At 39.7% G+C, this 17,880-nt stretch overlaps 1 protein-coding gene across 8 annotated transcripts in view; it reads left to right on the forward strand.

Moving 5' to 3' along the window:
• CASK (calcium/calmodulin dependent serine protein kinase) overlaps nt 1-17,880 on the forward strand; it is a 365,729-nt gene that overhangs the window by 225,300 nt on the left and 122,549 nt on the right. For all 8 annotated transcript variants that reach the window (XM_043458309.1, XM_043458311.1, XM_043458313.1 and 5 more), the window contains exons 6-7: nt 10,265-10,367; nt 16,233-16,408. In XM_043458309.1, the coding sequence (XP_043314244.1) occupies nt 10,265-10,367; nt 16,233-16,408 (279 nt within the window). The remainder of the gene's footprint in view (nt 1-10,264; nt 10,368-16,232; nt 16,409-17,880) is intronic.

Here is a 17,880-nt window from a genome sequence, read left to right on the forward strand (position 1 = left end):
AGTTTTAAAGTGTTACTTAGTGTATTTCATGTATTCCCTTAATTAAGACCTTGGATTTATTTTCTAACAGAATCTTATAATTTTAGGATTAGATGAAATTTGTGATAGTATTCTCTCCTTGATAAACTCTCCCAAGTAGATTGAAACACCTCCTATATTTTAAAGAAAATAGTGAAGTTACTCTGCAGGGAGTGTTTTTGGTCCTAGTCCAATGTTTAACCACTATATGTCCATCTATGTAACTGCTGGCCCTGCAGTTTAATCGCATTTCCCCTTTTTTTGTTGTCATCTGAAATGAAGAAAAGTTAGTTCTTATCCTCCCCATAATTATTGCCCTGCAGCTCTGTTTATTTTGCACTAAATAATATTTAACTCATTGGGCTTTATCTAACAATTCTAATTATCTTAGAGTACATTCTTTCTCCTAAACATCATATTATCCAGTGCTCTTAGTTTGTTATAAATTTGACATATGGGACGGAATATTTTTAAATTGCTAGAATAAAAACATTTTGTAGCTCTTGCTTCCCCCTAGAACTTCTGAGAAGGAAGATCATTACTGTATTGGTCTGGGAGGAATTTCGTGCAGGGGGGTGTAAAAAAGCACATAAATTAAATTAACTACCTTAACTATTTTTAAATGTATAGTTTAGTGGTGTTAAGTATATTTATATTGTGCAAATATACTTTTATTGTTATATTTATGATTTGTAAATATATTTATATTCTTCAGTGGTGCTAAATATACTTATTGTTGTGTTTGTATCTAGAAATTTTTCATCTTGCAAAACTGAAATTCTGTGTCCACTAAACAAGAACCCCTCCTCTCTCTACCCCTACCCTTGGCAACTACCTTTCTACTTTCTGTGATTTTCAGTACTCTAGATAATTCATCTGAGTCAAATCATACAGTATTTGGCTTTTTATGCCTGGCTTATTTTGTTTAGCATAATATCCTTGAGGTTCACCCATGTTGTACCATATGACAGAATTTCCTACTTTTTAAAGATACATAATATTCCACTGTATGTATAGACCACATTTTCTTTATCCATTCATCTGTCAGTGAACATTTGCATTGCTTCCACCTCTTGACTATTGTGAATAATGCTGCAATAAACACAGGTGTGCAAATAGCTTTTCAGAATCCTGGCAGGAATTTTTTAATGACTAGTATTTATTATATGTTCTCTTTCATAAAATCTAATATAAATTTTTTATCATGGTAGCTATTTTTCCACACCTAAGCCATCCCCTTTTCAAAACACTAATTCTGTTTCAATCTTCAGTTCCCTAATGACCCTACTGTGACCCAATTTTGAGTATAAGCTTTTCTTAGTTCTTCCTTTGTATGAGCCTTTTTCCTGTTCATTCTGAGCTTTCTGCTTTTTGTCTCAGTGTTCTTAGCTTATCCCCATACATCCTCTTCCGCTCACCCTTCCCCTTCCTTGAACTTTGTTGCTATCTTAGCTCTTTATACAAAAGATAAAAGTAGAAAAGAAGAAATAAACGGATATGCTGGTTTCGTGCTCTTACTGATATCACCCGCCTCTCTTTATCTAAATCCCAACCCTGGTTAAATTCAGCTGACCTCCCATTCCAGGCCTGAACCCCACCAGCTAAAATGAGGACCGCTGGGTGTAAACACAGAATAGTGTTGATGGGTCTTGCTTTAAACTCATGACCACACACCTTGAGTGGGCTCCTATGCTGCCAGCAGTCCTGCCCTATTTCCTTAGTCTAGGGCTTCTCAAAGCATGGGTTCCCAGACTAGTAGCATCAACGTCACTCAGGAACTTGTTAGAAATGCATGTTCTTAACCTCATCCCAGACCTTATGAGTCAGAAATTTGGGGGGATGTAGGCCAGAAACTCTGTATGATACTAAAGTTTGAGAACCACTGTCTTAGTTCATTTTCCTATCCTTTGAAAATACTTTTTCACACCTTCACTCTTCTCACGCTGCCAACAGCCCCCTCCTCCTTCCCCACTGCCAATTGCTGATCACTTTATTTCAAGTAAATAGAAAATAGAAGTGCTCAGAAGAGAACTTCCTCATCTTCTAACATTCACATCTGTCTGCATCTACAGGTGCCTCCCTCTCTGTCACTAGGGCCAACCCCCTTCCTACTTGTACACTACATCCCATCCCCCTTCTTTTCTAAGGTCATTTTTTTCCTTTCTATAGGATCTTTCCCACCAGCATGCAAATGTCTGTCTTTAAAAAACAAAACAAAACTTCGCTGAAGATGTTGATGGAGTGACCTAATGCATATGTTGTTATGTGAAAATTTTGAGTATTTGTATGCATTGTCTCATTTTCAAAACAAAACAATGGAAGGATAAACCAAAAACTGATACACACAGTTGCCAATGAGGAGGGAGAGACTGGGCTTGAGGAGAGGGAACAAAAGGTAGGCCTCTCTGAAAGGTATTTGTATATGGTTGGACTTCCCTAGTGGCTCAGACAGTAAAGGATCTGCCTGTTATGCAGGAGACCCAGGTTTGATCCCTGGGTCGGAAAGATCCCCTGGAGAAGGGAATGGCAACCCACTCCAGTATTCTTGCCTGGAGAATCCCATGGACAGAGGAGTCTGGCAGGCTACAGTCCATAGAGTCCCAAAGAGTCAATTCAGACAGGGCTGAGCAACTAACAGTTGCCTTTGAAACTTTATGAACATGTTTTGTATAATCAGAACACCAAATTAAGTCAAAATCTAGTTAAAACAAATTGACCTCAGTATGTAACAAATTGAAAGTATAACCACAAGGAGAATTCTTTTAAGTGCCTTTAAAATAGGGTTACAGGTAAAGTATTATACAAGGAATTGCAGGCACCTTTCATGCAGATTCCCCATACGTGAACATTTTACTGGTGAAATGATGTGGTTTGTTTTAAAAGACTTCAGCAAAAATATAATAACAATAAATGGTTGGAGATAGATAAAACAATAATGACAGAATGTCAATAATTGTGAAACTGGGTGATTGGTACATGAAGGCTTTGTTAATTTGGTTTCTCCAGTTGTAAATATTAAAAAGTTAAAGAAACTTCCTTGGCTTCACATTCTCTTATAGCTACATCCCATTTTTCTAATCCTACTACAGTTAAGTTTTGAAAGATATCTGAATTTACTATTTCCACATCATCTCTTCCTATTCTCTCTTGAACATAGTTCAGTGGGGATTTTTGTCTCTGTTATACCACCAAATGGCAACCCACTCCAGTATTCTTGCCTGTAGAATCCCATGGATGGAGGAGTCTAGCAGGCTATAGTCCCATGGGGTCACAAAGAGTTGGACACGACTGAGCAACTTCACTTTCACTTTCATACCACCAAAATCCTTCTTAACGAGGTCATCAGTGAATTTCAAGATATCATGATCAATTCTCATCTTTAATGACTTCTTCGTAGCCTTTCAGCACACCAGTGTCTTCTGATTTTCCCCCTGCTTCACTGTCCAGACATTTTGTTTCCTTTGCTCGATTGTTCTCATCTTCCTTGCCTCAAATACTGGTGTGTACCAGGTCTCAATTCTGTGACCTCATCTTCTCTATAAGTAGTTCACTCCCTAAGTGATTTCATTCATTATCTTGGCTGTAAATATTATGTACATGCTTTTGATCCCAAATTTATCTCTCTAGTCCCAGCCTTCCCTCTCCTGTCTTACATGACCTCACACTCAATTTGTGTGAAACCAAATTCTCGATCCCTCTTTCATATTTCTACTCCTGTGTTTCCCAAATTCAGTAAATGACATTCTCATTTTCACTCAGTTGCTCAGGACAAAAACCTAATTACCATACTTGACCTATCTCTCTTTCACATCCCATATCTAGCAGCAGTTCTTGTCAAATTTACCTTCAGAACATATCCTGAATCTGACCACTTTTTACCCTCCTGGCCTCTATCACTCTGGTCTAGTCCAAATCACCATCTTCTCTTGCCTGAACACCCACGGAAGCCTCCTACCTGGTCTCCTTTCATCCATTCTTGCGCCCTTGCCATTTCTTCTCCCCACAGCAGCTCAAGTGATCCTTTCCAAACCTAAAACTGATCTTCATGCTCTCCTGCTCAAAATTTCCCAATGGTTTCCCATCTTGCTCAGCCTAAAACCCAGAGCTCTGTCCTTGACTTCAAAACCCTAGACAGTAGGGTGGTTGATCATCCGAATCTCATTTCCTACCACTCTTACCTTTGTTCATTCCTTTCCCAACACACTGGCTTCCTCACTCTTCTCCAAGCACAGCAACCCCCTTCGTGCCTCTGAGCTTTTCTATGTAGTCTGTTCCACACCAAGATCTTACCTCCCTGTGACTTTCTGCCGCTTCATTTTGGTGTGTCTTCATCTATTACCCTATTAGAGAGGTCTTCTCTGACACTCCTTGTCTTACTAAATAGCAGCTCCCTAGTCTCTAAACCTGTAACACCTACCTCCATACCAGCTTAATTTTCCCTCCCAAACACTTAACATTACTTAACATTACTAGAGTCTTCTATCCATTTATGTATGGTGGTTTCTTTGTTTATTCTTTTAAGTTCCAATTTTATGACTTAGCTCACTAAAGGGTTTGTTGAGAGTAACTGAATCCACACCCTGTTGGATAAATCTCACTGTAACATTAACTTAAGCTTAAATATAGTCAGTTCAGTTCAGTTCAGTCGCTCAGTCGTGTCCAACTCTTTGCGACCCCATGAATCACAGCACACCTGGCCTCCCTGTCCATCACCAACTCCTGGAGTTTACCCAAACTCATGTCCATTGAGTCAGTGATGCTATCCAGCCATCTCATCCTCTGTCGTCCCCTTCTCCTCCTGCCACCAATCCCTCCCAGCATCAGGGTCTTTTCCAATGAGTCAGTTCTTTGCATCAGGTGGCCAAAGTATTGGAGTTTCAGCTTCACCATCAGTCCTTCCAATGAACACCCAGGACTGATCTCCTTTAGGATGGACTGGTTGGATCTCCTTGCAGTCCAAGGGACTCTCAAGAGTCTTCTCCAACACCACAGTTCAAAAGCATCAATTTTTCAGCGCTCAGCTTTCTTCACAGTCCAAATCTCACATCCATACATGACCACTGGAAAAAACATAGTCTTGACTAGACAGACCTTTGTTGGCAAAGTAATGTCTCTGCTTTTTAATATGCTATCTAGGTTGGTCCTAACTTTCCTTCCAAGGAGTAAGCGTCTTTTAATCTCATGACTGCAATCACCATCTGCAGTGATTTTGGAGCCCAAAAAAATAAAGTCTGACACTGTTTCCACTGTTTCCTCATCTATTTCCCATGAGGTGATGGGACCAGATGCCATGATCTTAGTTTTCTGAATGTTGAGCTTTAAGCCAACTTTTTCACTCTCCTCTTTCACTTTCATCAAGAGGCTCTTTAGTTCTTCTTCACTTTCTGCCATAAGGGTGGTGTCATCTGCATGTCTGAGGTTATTGATATTTCTCCCGGCAATCTTGATTCTAGCTTGTGCTTCATCCAGCCCAGCATTTCTCATGATGTACTCTGCATATAAGTTAAATAAGCAGGGTGACAATATACAGCCTTGACATACTCCTTTTCCTATTTGGAATCAGCCTGTTGTCCCATTTCCAGTTCTAACTGTTGCTTCCTGACCTGCATATAGGTTACTCAAGAGGCAGGTCAGGTGGCCTGGTATTCCCATCTCCTTCAGAATTTTCCACAGTTTATTGTGATCCACACAGTCAAAGGCTTTGGCACAGTCAATAAAGCAGAAATAGATGTTTGTCTGGAACTCTCTTGCTTTTTTGATGATCCAGCGGATGTTGGCAATTTGATCTCTGGTTCCTCTGCCTTTTCTCAAACTAGCTTGAACATCTGGAAGTTCACGGTTCACATATTTACTGAAGCCTGGCTTGGAGAATTTTGAGCATTACTTGACTAGCGTGTGACATGAGTGCAATTGGGTGGTAGTTTGAGCATTCTTTGGCATTGTCTTTCTTTGGGATTGGAATGAAAACTGACCTTTTTCCAGTGCTGTGGCCACTGCTGAGTTTTCCAAATTTGCTGACATATTGAGTGCAGCACTTTCACAGCATCATCTTTCAGGATTTGAAATAGCTCAACTGGAATTCCATCACCTCCACTAGCTTTGTTCATAGTGATGCTTCCTAAGACCCACTTGACTTGACTTCACATTCCAGGATGTCTGGCTCTTGTTGAATGATCACACCATCATTATCTGGGTCATGAAGATCTTTTTTTTTTTTTTTTTTATGAAGATCTTTTTTGTACAGTTCTTCTGTGTATTCTTGCCACCTCTTCTTAATATCTTCTGCTTCTGTTAGGTCCTTACCATTTCTGTCTTTATCGAGTCTATCTTTGCATGAAATGCTTCCTTGGTATCTCTAATTTTCTTAAAGAGATCTCTAGTCTTTCCTATTCTGTTGTTTTCCTCTATCTCTTTGCATTGATTGCTGAGGAAGGCTTTCTTATCTCTCCTTGCTATTCTTTGGAACTCTCCATTCAAATGGGAATATCTTTCGTTTTCTCCTTTGCTTTTCACTTCTCTTCTTTTCACAGCTATTTGTAGGGCCTCCTCAGAGAGCTATTTTGCTTTTTTGCATTTCTTTTCGATGGGGATGGTCTGGATCCCTGTCTCCTGTACAATGTCACAAACCTCCGTCCATAGTTCATCAGGCACTCTGTCTATCAGATCTAGTCCCTTAAATCTGTTTCTCACTTCCACTGAATAATCATAAGGGATTTGATTTAGGTCGTACCTGAATGGTCTAGTGATTTTCCCTATTTTCTTCAATTTAAGTCAGAATTTGGCAATAAGGAGTTCATGATCTGAGCCACAGTCAGCTCCCAGGCTTGTTTTTGCTGACTGTATAGAGCTTCTCCATCTTTGGCTGCAAAGAATATAATCAATCTGATTTCGGTATTGACCATCTGGTGATGTCCATGTGTAGAGTCTTCTCTTGTGTTGTTGGAAGAGGGTGTTTGCTATGACCAGTGTGTTCTCTTGGCAAAACTCTATTAGCCTTTGCCCTGCTTCATTCCATACTCCCAAGGCCAAATTTTCCTGTTACTCCAGGTGTTTCTTGACTTCCTACTTTTGCATTCCAGTCCCCTATAATGAAAAGGACATTTTGGGGGGGTGTTAGTTCTAAAAGGTCTTGTAGGTCTTCATAGAACCGTTCAACTTCAGTTTCTTCAGCGTTACTGGTTGGGACGTATGCTTGGATAACTGTGATATTGCATCGTTTGCCTTGGAAATAAACAGAGATCATTCTTTCATTTTTGAGACTGCATCCAAGTAGTGCATTTCAGATTCTTTTGTTGACCATGATGGCTACTCCATTTCTTCTAAGGGATTCCTGCCCACAGTAGTAGATAAAATGGTCATCTGAGTTAAGTTCACCCATTCCAGTCCATTCTTGCCATCTCCTGTTTGACCACTTCCAATTTGCCTTGATTCATGGACCTAACATTCCAGGTTCCTATGCAATATTGCTCTTTACAGCATCAGACCTTGCTTCTATCACCAGTCACATTCACAACTGGGTATTGTTTTTGTTTTGGCTCCATCCCTTCATTCTTTCTGGAGTTATTTCTCCACTGATCTCCAGTAGCATATTGGGCATCTACCAACCTGGGGAGTTCCTCTTTCAGTATCCTATCATTTTGTCTTTTCATACTGTTCACAGGGTTCTCAAGGCAAGAACACTGAAGTGGTTTGCCATTCCCTTCTCCAGTGGACCACATTTTGTCAGACCTCTCCACCATGACCCATCCGTCTTGGGTGGCCCCACACGGCATGGCTTAGTTTCATTGAGTTAGACAAGGCTGTGGTCCGTGTGATCAGATTGGTTAGTTTTCTGTGAGTATGGTTTCAGTGTGTCTTCCCTCTGATGCCCTCTTGCAACACCTACCTTCTTACTTGGATTTCTCTTACCTTGGACGTGGGGTAGCTCTTAACGGCTGCTCCAGCAAAGCGCAGCCGCTTGTACGTGGTTGCCCCTCCTGACCTTGAACGTGGAGTAGCTCCTCTCTGCCCTCCTGCGCCTGCGCAGCCTGTGCTCCTTGGACTTGGGGTAGCTCCTCTTAGCCGCCGCCCCTGACCTCGGACGTGGGGTAGCTCGTCTCGGCCGCTGCCCCTGACCTCGGACATGGGGTAGTGCCTCTTAGCCGCCGCCCCTGGCCTCGGACGTGGGGTAGCTCCTCTCCGCCAGAAGTGCAGTGGCTGTGACACAGCACACAGAAGGGCAGCGCAGAAACGCGGCGGCTGCGACGCAGCACGCAGAAGGGCGGCGGCTGTGACGCAGCGCGCAGAAGGGCGGCGCAGAAGCGCGGCGGCTGCGACGCAGCGCGCAGAAGGGCGGCGCAGAAGCGCGGCGGCTGCGACGCAGCGCGCAGAAGCGCCGCGGCTGAGAGGAGCTACCCCATGCCCAAGGTCAGGGGCGGCAACCGAGAGCACCAGGCTGCAACGGTGCAGGAGTGGCCAAGAGGAGCTATCCCACGTCCAAGGTAGATATAGTCAACAAACTATAAAGTGTATACTCTGGGATTCCAATTTAAGCTTCTACTACTCCTTCCTAAGAAGGTAATGATGACACTGGTGGGGAGACCTGTCTGGGTCTATTCTGTATTTTCTTATTCTGCATCAGGCCCATCCTTTTCTAGGCTTGTTTATTTGCCATACCCCACACTAGATCTCTTATCATTGATCTCTGTTTGAACCAACTGAGAGTTTGCATTGAGAGAGAGCACTCTGTCAGTTGGTTTCTATAGAGGTTTGCCTGTCTTTCTGTAGACCCTACCAGTTACTTTGTGTCTTCCTGCAGTTTGCTCACCATCCATGTACGCTTGCTTTTTCTCTCCTCTTTCTCTCACTCATACACACATTTATACTCAAGGGCTCATTTTTCTTTGTGCTACACTCTATTGTAAAGGTCTTTAAATACCCTTGGACAAAAAATAACTTCTAAAGTATAAAAGAATCCTTCCTACTTTTGCATATCCATCATTAAACATCACTCTGGGTGTACCAGCTCAGAATTTTATTGCATGGTCTCTTCATGCCCACTATCATCTAGGCTAAACCTGAACTAAAACTGGGTCATTTTACATCTGATCAAGTGTGGGAGAGAATAAAAAATACCTTTATCTTCCAAGCCTGAAGAGGCTTGCCTTTTTCACTAAACTGATATTTTAAGAGCAGGTCATAGCATATGTAATGTTAGTCACAGAGGAGCGTAGTATTTGAGCAGAGACCAAAGTTCCCCACAATTAAATGCCTTCCTGACACCAGCCCCAACACGGTCCCAGAAAAAGGCAGATGCAGGAGGACTAGGTTCTATGAAGAGACTCTCACTGTAACCAAAAATCATATGATTCTTAGAGAGCCCTGGTCAAGCAGCTGCTCCTCAGGCGGGGGATGGGGGGGTGTCTTTACCCTGGACTAGAGGCCAGCCCAGTAGTCTCCTTCCCCCCTTCTCTTTTCTCACTTCCCCTTCCCACAGAGAGGAAGGGCACATCCAGAGAAGAGACCCCAGCAAGGAAGAGCATTGAATTCCCGAGGAGAAGGGCTCAATTAAAGTCATTAAATCTTACTTGGAAGTCGAACAAATAAAGAAAAATAGGATGGTGGGAGAGGGGGCAGAGAAAGGGTCATCAACATCCCCAAGGGCCAAGATACAGTGGCTCTGTAGATCAAGTCAGATTTCAAGAAACTTAGGTGTAAAATATACTTTTCCTTAAACAAATGTAGGCTCTCACTCACTGAGAGAAAATATTGCATGAAAAGGCAGAAAACACATCTGTCTGTCTTGAACGTCCATTCTTCCTGAGTAGTGGTGCTTGGAGCACCATACCCTAATCTTGGAAGCAAATAATTCCTGAAAAATGTTGGAAAAAACAGGTAAGTCTTTGGAGAAATCAGCCAGACATGAGAATAGACAAATAATTCAAGCATCCAAACTAATTCCAGGAGTTTTTATTTTACTATATGGGCTTCCTTGATGCCTCAGTGGTTAAGAATCCACCTGCTGATGCAGGAGACGCAGGTTTGATCCTTGGTCTGGGAAGATCCCCTGGAGAAGGAAATGGCAACCCACTCTAGTATTCATGCCTGGGAAATCCTATGGACAGAGGAGCCTAACAGGCTACAGTCCATGGGGTCACAAAGACTCAGACACAACTTAGCAACTGAACAACAACAAATATGGTCATGTTATTTGGCTTTGTGATTGAAAATTAATCATTTTCTTTGGTTTGTTTGTTTTTCTTTTCAGCCCCACTGTGTTCTCCTTGCCTCAAAGGAAAATTCGGCACCTGTTAAACTTGGGGGCTTTGGGGTAGCTATTCAATTAGGGGAGTCTGGACTTGTAGCTGGAGGTAAGAATTTTTTTTTTTTTTTAATTTCCTTCAAAACCGCATCACTTTTTAGGCTGGTGTAAAATTTTCAATATTAGTTTATCCTCAGTGTTTCATACCACGTTCCACCCCCACCCCAAAAAAGTGCCATAATATAGTTTTGAATTTAATAATTCTATAATCATAATTAGAATTTTAATCCCTTAAGAATAGACTCCATCTTTTTACTCTTTGTATCCTCAACATTTAACAGGGAAGAGACCCAACATACAGAGGTTAAAACAGTATTGGAAGAAGGTGATATTTGAGGCAAAGTGACTTTTTTTTTTCCTTTTTTATTTTTTATTTTTATTTTTTTTTTCATTTATTTTTATTAGTTGGAGGCTAGTTACTTTACAATATTGTAGTGGTTTTGAGGCAAAGTGACTTTTAAAGTTGAATTGGCCAAATGAAGTCAAATCTAAAGTGTGTGGATTCACTCCTTTCAGGTTATATCTGTGGCTGATTTTTAATTTCACACTGCTTTCTTCTTTTCGTTTGTGAAAGAGTCACACTCAGGCCATCAGTCTGTGTGTTTAGGAAGAGCAAGCAGATATGAGCACAGACTGATTTTATTATTAGCCGAAGCAAACATAACTAGAAAATTCCCATGCCAGAATAAAAAAGGAAGAAAAGTTAAAACAAACTTTCTTAAAAAAACAAACAAACAAACTTTCTTCACCAGTATGCAGAGGTGGATGCTAATTACAGATTCAAGTATTTTGTTTTATTTATTCCTTTCAGTAGATTCCAGCTCAGAATGCTGCCCTGTTTTTAGTTTTGTTCTTTAGTTTTGCAAATTGCTTAGTTCTCCATTCTACCAACTACCAATCTTCTAGCCATTGCTTTCTATTTTTCATCTCCAAGTACTGCCGGCCTTCACAAAGAGGAAGAATATCAACAGAACCTTTTTAAACATGTCATCTTTCAAGAATGCTTATATTAAATATGAATACCTGACAAATGATAAATATCAAAATAATAATCTTTTACACAGAGTGTTTCATTTCATTTCATTTACTGTTACTAAAACATCAAAGCAGTATTAACATAGGCCATTTTCTGAAAAATGAGCTATGAGTCATAGTTGTAGTCTTTAAATCATTATTTTACCACATTGCCCTCCAAAATTAAATTGTGTTTAGATTTTCTTCTAGTTTTGTGTTTTCTTCTAGTTAATCATTTCCACGAATACGAGAAATTGCAGGTTGAGTATAGTTTTGAAAACTGATTATTTTTTCTTCTAATTCTAATGAACTAGTGAATTCAAAACCAATGAAAAGTTTGAAACTTATCATCTGCAATCAGAAGACTGACCATAGGGTCAGGTAGCAACATGCAGCTTAATCATAGAATCACTGAATCAGAATTCAAAGAGTCCTTAACTTCTCCAGTCTTGTAAACTAATGATTGAATTCTCTCATAAAATTCCCTGCAAAAGACTGAGCTCTAGTTTAATTCCTCAGGTGGCAAAGAATTCATTATGTCCCAGAACAGTTCATTCCATTTTTTAAAAGCTCCCTGACTATTGAAACATTCATCCTTGCATTAAACAGAGGTCTATCTTCCTATAACTTCCACCCAGGAGTCCTACTTCTGGCTTTTGGAGCCACAGTGAGCAATTTTAATCGTTCCACCCAATAGTCATTCAGATGCTTTAAAACTGCCATCATATCCGCCTTTTTATCCAAGTTAACTCGCCTAGGTTGATTTAGCCATCATTCCTCACATAAACTGCTTTAGTCTCCTGACTGCACCAAGTACGGAGCCAAAACTGAGCACATCTCCACGCACTTTCCAACGCATAGAAACTTAGAGCTATCACTGCTTTTGCTGTGGATCTTACATTCCTATTAGCCTCCCCAAATTGCATGAGCTTTTTAGACAACCCTGTTGTAAGACTGGTGGCTCATATTAATCTTGCAGTCAACTACAAATCCCAAGTTGTTTCTAAACAAACACTGCTGTTTAACTCTCTCACATCCACTATTTGTACAGAGCACCCCCGTGTTAAGACTACACAATTAAATAACAAATTCTGACGATTACATCCTCAAGGTTGATGGGATGATATGATATAAAATGAATTCCTTTTATATGCTGTTATATATATATTGGCCATTTAGAGTGACTTTGTTTCTCTTGATCTCAATTTGCATCTTGTTAGCATTAAAGATAGTATGGGCTTCATTTTACTATGTACCTTGACTGAAGGGGAAAAACAGATTCATGACTTATCCAGACATTTTTTACATGTTAATCTAGTTTCCTAAAGTCCATGAATCTTTCCCATCAAGTTTGTATTTTTAAAGCTGATTTTTAATCCACAGTGTATCAGTTGTGCAAAATTTACTTTTCTCAGTCCTTACAGAGTTAAAATACTTTGTGGTGGTCAAAATACTGTCATTTCTTAAACATACATTTGCTTGCATTACTAATTCAAACATTACAATGTCTTTAAAATGCAATATACATATATAGATAGAGGATAAATGATTTCTCTTATAAAAAGTTTTCATGTTGTTTAAGACACTTCTGAAAATGTATCAGCTCATTTGCTAATATCTAAAAGAAAGCTATTTTCCTGTTAGATTGGAATCTTTGACCACTCAGTCCTCCAAATCAAAAGTAATTCTGTCCATTATATGTTCTATATAGTAAAAAGCCATTTACAGATATTTACACGTTCCCTATCAGAAACTCAGCTGTTTGGAAAACTCACTTATCCAGAATATAACTAGGAACCTAGAAAATAAATGTAATAGCAGCAAGACATTTCCTGCCCTTAATACCTGTTCATGGTTCTCTCAAGTGATCATGTGAAGACACACTCTGAGGCTGACATGCTTCCATTTTTCAGAAAGTTTTGTGGATTGACGTTCCTTCATAGCTTACACCTGCCTTTCCCTCAGGTTAGAATGCCTTTTGTCATTTTGTGTATCTAGTTAATGAAATAGTCTTAGAAGCAGGCTGATTTTCACCATCCCAAGTTAGGTAACCCTGTTCCTTCTCTCCCACGTTCCCATAGCTGTCTGGCCTTCATGTAGCATTTCATGTGGGGGTTTGTAATTATATCAAAGACTGAGCCTTGTGAGGGCAAAGGGGGACCATGGCTTATCCCTTGTATGTCCCCAGTGGTCCTAGACCCAGCAGGCACTTGGGAAATTTTTACTAAGTGAAAGAATTTGGTTTCTAATGAGTTTACAGTTTATAGCAAATTTTATGCAACAAATGAGGAGAAGACAAGGCTAGAGTAAGCATAGTGAAAGAAAAGAAATGAAAGCCTGACCAAAAAAAAAAAGTACATTGAGCAGATACCAAAAGTTGGAAAGCACAGCCACCTTTTATACTGAAAAAAATAAACCTTTATTCTCTGGGGTATGCATGCATTTTTGGTTCTATACCAGATTTCTTTCATTGGTATCACAATAATAATTCTGAGTCATCAAGAAAAGGTTGAATTATTTGCAGCATCTTGTATAAAAGAAGTCAGGAAATTATAGAAAGAGAGCCATCCAAAATTCTTAAAGTAAAAAGGGGTGGGTGTGTAAAGATTCAAGTCCTAAAGTATAATGAATATGTACCTATTCAGAACAACTCCTCCTTCCCTGAGGTTCTGGATAATAAGGTTTTATTATATTATCAAAAAACTAACATTTAAATTTTTTAAATGCACATCTGAAGTGTCTCATATACAGTGACATTTAATTTGGTTTGGTAATTTGGCTTCTCATTCTTAGAATTCTGTGGTCAGCGTCATAAAAATCAAGTGACCACAAAGAAGGAAAAGTCAAGTGATCACAAACCAGAAAATTGGGGAGGTCAGTATATGTTAAAGGGTAACTCCAGTCCTTTCACATTCTACCAATCTGCATGAAATAAATTTTTTTAAAATCCACTCCTATAAATTCTTTCACTTCCCTGGTGGATCAGGTAGTAAAGAATCTACCTGCAATGCAGGAGACCCAGGTTCAGTCCCTGGGTCAGGAAGATCCCTTGAAGAAGGGAATGGCAACCCAGTCCAATATTCTTGACTGGAGAACTCCACTGACAGTGGAGCCTGGCGGGCTAACAGCCCATGGAGTCGCAAATAGTCAGACATGACTGAGTGACTAGAACACACGATGTTTCATTTATGAGCAAATTCCTTAACCAAAAAACATGTATTTTCCTTAAGGATGAACACTGATTCTCCAGTACCATGGTAGTCTTCAATCTAGATAAATGGAGAGAACCTCTCCGTGGGTGTCCAGGGCTGGCCATGGGGGCTCTTGACTAGTCCCAGATTGAGACCTGCATTTTGAGTTGCTTGGCCCTGTCTTGTAGTAAGAGTCAAGTTGCGTTTCCAAGCAGTATCCCAACCACCAGCAGGTACCTGGCTGGTGCCCTGGTATGAGTACTCTGATCTCTTACCCTGCTTCTTCCTACTTTTACCAGCTCCTGTCCATCAGACCAAGGCACATTTCTCCAAGGGCACTGCCCTGTCCCAGCTGTTAATGAAGTAGGAGGCTTAGTTCTCATCATTTCAAGCTTCTTTATGTTACTTGAGGAAACTAAATGGGGCAAAATGAAAATAAAAATCTTTCCTTCTAACCGGCAGAGTTTCCTCTGATCTACCATACATTTTAAATAAAAATATTTTCACTCTCTGAACCCTGAACATAATCTCCCCTGTCATGGGGGAAGAAGGGGACCCACGATTTGCAGCAAAGGAACATTCCCAGTGCACAAGCTCAGAGCTGTTCCCAACCATTTCCATCCTAACCAGGTTTGACAATCACCAACAAGACTTTATGATACAGGCTTTCTCTCTAGCTGGATTAGAAGATCTCTGAGGTCTTTTTCTAAACTGAACACTGTTCCGAGCTCTCCATAAAGTTTTGTGCCGTCTTCGAAATAAAAATGATCTTGGACTCAGGATGACGAGGTGGGGGGTGTAGGGGGGAAGGGAGGAGAGGAGGGCACTGGGCCCGCCTAGAGCTAGAAGAGCTATCAAATCTGGCAGGCCGTCCCCTCCCACAGGAATTTCCCTAGGATTCAAATCTTTTGTTCTACAGAAGAAAAGAGGATGCTGAGTTAAAGATGGCTACTGGTGTGCAAACTGCTTTCAGATTCCTTCCTGAAACCTAATTTTGATAGGGAAAAAGAAAAAGAAAAACACTTTAAAGAAGGTAGAAATCAAAGAGAATCTAATGGGAAGAGCCTCATGATTTTGCTTTGGCTTATGTCATATATTTGCTCTCATTCTCTTCCAATATTAATATTTGAAGGAAACTAAAATCCTATTATAACAAAATATTGTTAACCATTGTTAATTGCTGCAATTAATTCCTAAAATCTACTGAACAGGATTTCAGATTCAGAGTCATATTCCAAGCAAAAGTTCTCAGCATTAGGTTTAATTTGAGAATTTCTGTTTGGTAATCAAAAGTAATCTTTTTCTCCACGGATATTTTCTCACTTGTTCCCCCTCTCCCTGCCACTGTCTCTGCTCTGTATTTTTAGTAATTTTTTTCAAACATGTGAAAATTATAAAATTTAAACAACTTCTTCATGATTTAAGAAATAGGTAAATATTTACCATGCGCTCTGCAGAATTCAATAGGAAGTAACAGCGTTAGAAGACAGAGTACCTCTCTCTCCTGGACTCAGTATTTTCAAGAGGTGATTAGATAAATAATTTTTTTCTTTCTGCTTTTTTTTTCCTTGGTTTTATAGAGGAGGGAAAAGGTGGTAATATTTACATTGTTAAACTTGTTATTCACACTGTTATTTTCAGTTTTCAAATGAGGAGGAAGCCCATTTTATGTAAACATTTTTTCCTTGATGTTGTCATTTTAAATATAGGGCGTGTTGGAACACCTCATTTTATGGCCCCAGAAGTTGTCAAGAGAGAGCCTTATGGAAAACCTGTAGATGTCTGGGGTTGTGGCGTGATCCTTTTTATCCTGCTAAGCGGTTGTTTGCCTTTTTATGGAACCAAGGAAAGATTGTTTGAAGGCATTATTAAAGGAAAATATAAGGTAATATATTATGAATGTTTTATCTTTCCATTGAGATTAAATTATTCTGAAAAAAAATGTTTTAAGTTATTGTCTCTCTTTGGATTGTTTATTGATGTCAACATAGTTACCGAGTCAGAGAAAAGTATTTTGCTTGCATCTTTGATCCACTAGCCTTGTTAGGCAACAAAGCTCTCAAGTAAATTTCAGAGTTGCTCTCAGCCAAATTATCATCCAGATGACTGACTTTAAAAAAACCATTGCCTCACTCCTCCCTTCTCATTCCCTCTGTGTTGCCTCTAGTCTATCCCATGTATTTGGATTCCAACTCTGTGTTTAGTCCAGAAAACAGGGACCCAACTTGTCTTTGATACAGTATAAAGACCAGAGACCCGATGGATGTTCCCCCTTTCCTCCACATTCTGGGCCCTCAGAGTCACAGAGCCACACTACAAGTCAAAATCTTTGACCACAAGTACATTCTAGCAAAACTGCCTGTTTAGCTAACTCAAATTCATAGTAATTCGTTTGTGCCCCACTTATTTCAAATAAAATTCTAATTCAGGGAAAGAATTTGGAATACTCCTTGGAATTTACTGTGAGAGAATGTGAGCTTTTATTTTACCCTGGGTAAGGTGTCTGTGACAGACCAGAGCCCAGATTTTAAAATATTCATTAGCTGTCTGGTGATCAAACGCATTTATTCAGGCTGAGCTGGAGCATAAACTTCTTTGGCCCTTCTTTGTGTAATTTGAGAAAAGGGCTTTATTACTTCATTTCTAAAGTTAAAATGGAAATTTCATCCAGGTAATTTTAGTAATTCTTTATCTTACTTTTAGGTTTAGTGTCTATTATCTTTTATTTGTTTTTGCTCTAGCATGCATGTTATTTTATTGCATTTTATGTGGTCAGCCAACACAGCTGAAAAAATTGCCGTTTACCTTCCAGGATAAACTGAAATGCCAGTATCACAACTGTTTTTCATAATGTAATTTAGAGCCATTTTGGTGTGATTTAAATATTTATATTCATCTTTGCCTCCTGTGAATTGGAAACTACATGTACTATTCCCAGACTTTTGATTAGTACATTATTACTTTCATTACTAAATAATTTAAGAAGCCATTACTGACATCATGAGTGGCTATACCAAAAAGACCTAGGAGGTTCTTGGAAATAAGCTTGGGGTTGGTTTCACTACCCTAGCTTTTCCACTTTATTGCCCTGTGCCACCTTGTATGGCTGATGGAATACGATGCTCTGTATGGGAAGCACAGAGGAGTATGTGTCTGGCTATCAAATCAGGGCAGTTTATTTTGAGGAAGTTCTCCTTTCTCCTGTTATTATTAACACATGCACTTTCTATTCAACAAAATCACTGTTTTCGTTTTCAGCCATGCATGGCAACATAAAAACCAAACACACAGGTTTATATTCATATAACACTACACTCCAAAACTCTGAGGCCCCTAAAGTTTTTTTTTCCCTGTTCC

This window comes from Cervus canadensis, chromosome X, assembly GCF_019320065.1.
Source record: "Cervus canadensis isolate Bull #8, Minnesota chromosome X, ASM1932006v1, whole genome shotgun sequence".
NCBI lineage: Eukaryota > Metazoa > Chordata > Mammalia > Artiodactyla > Cervidae > Cervus > Cervus canadensis.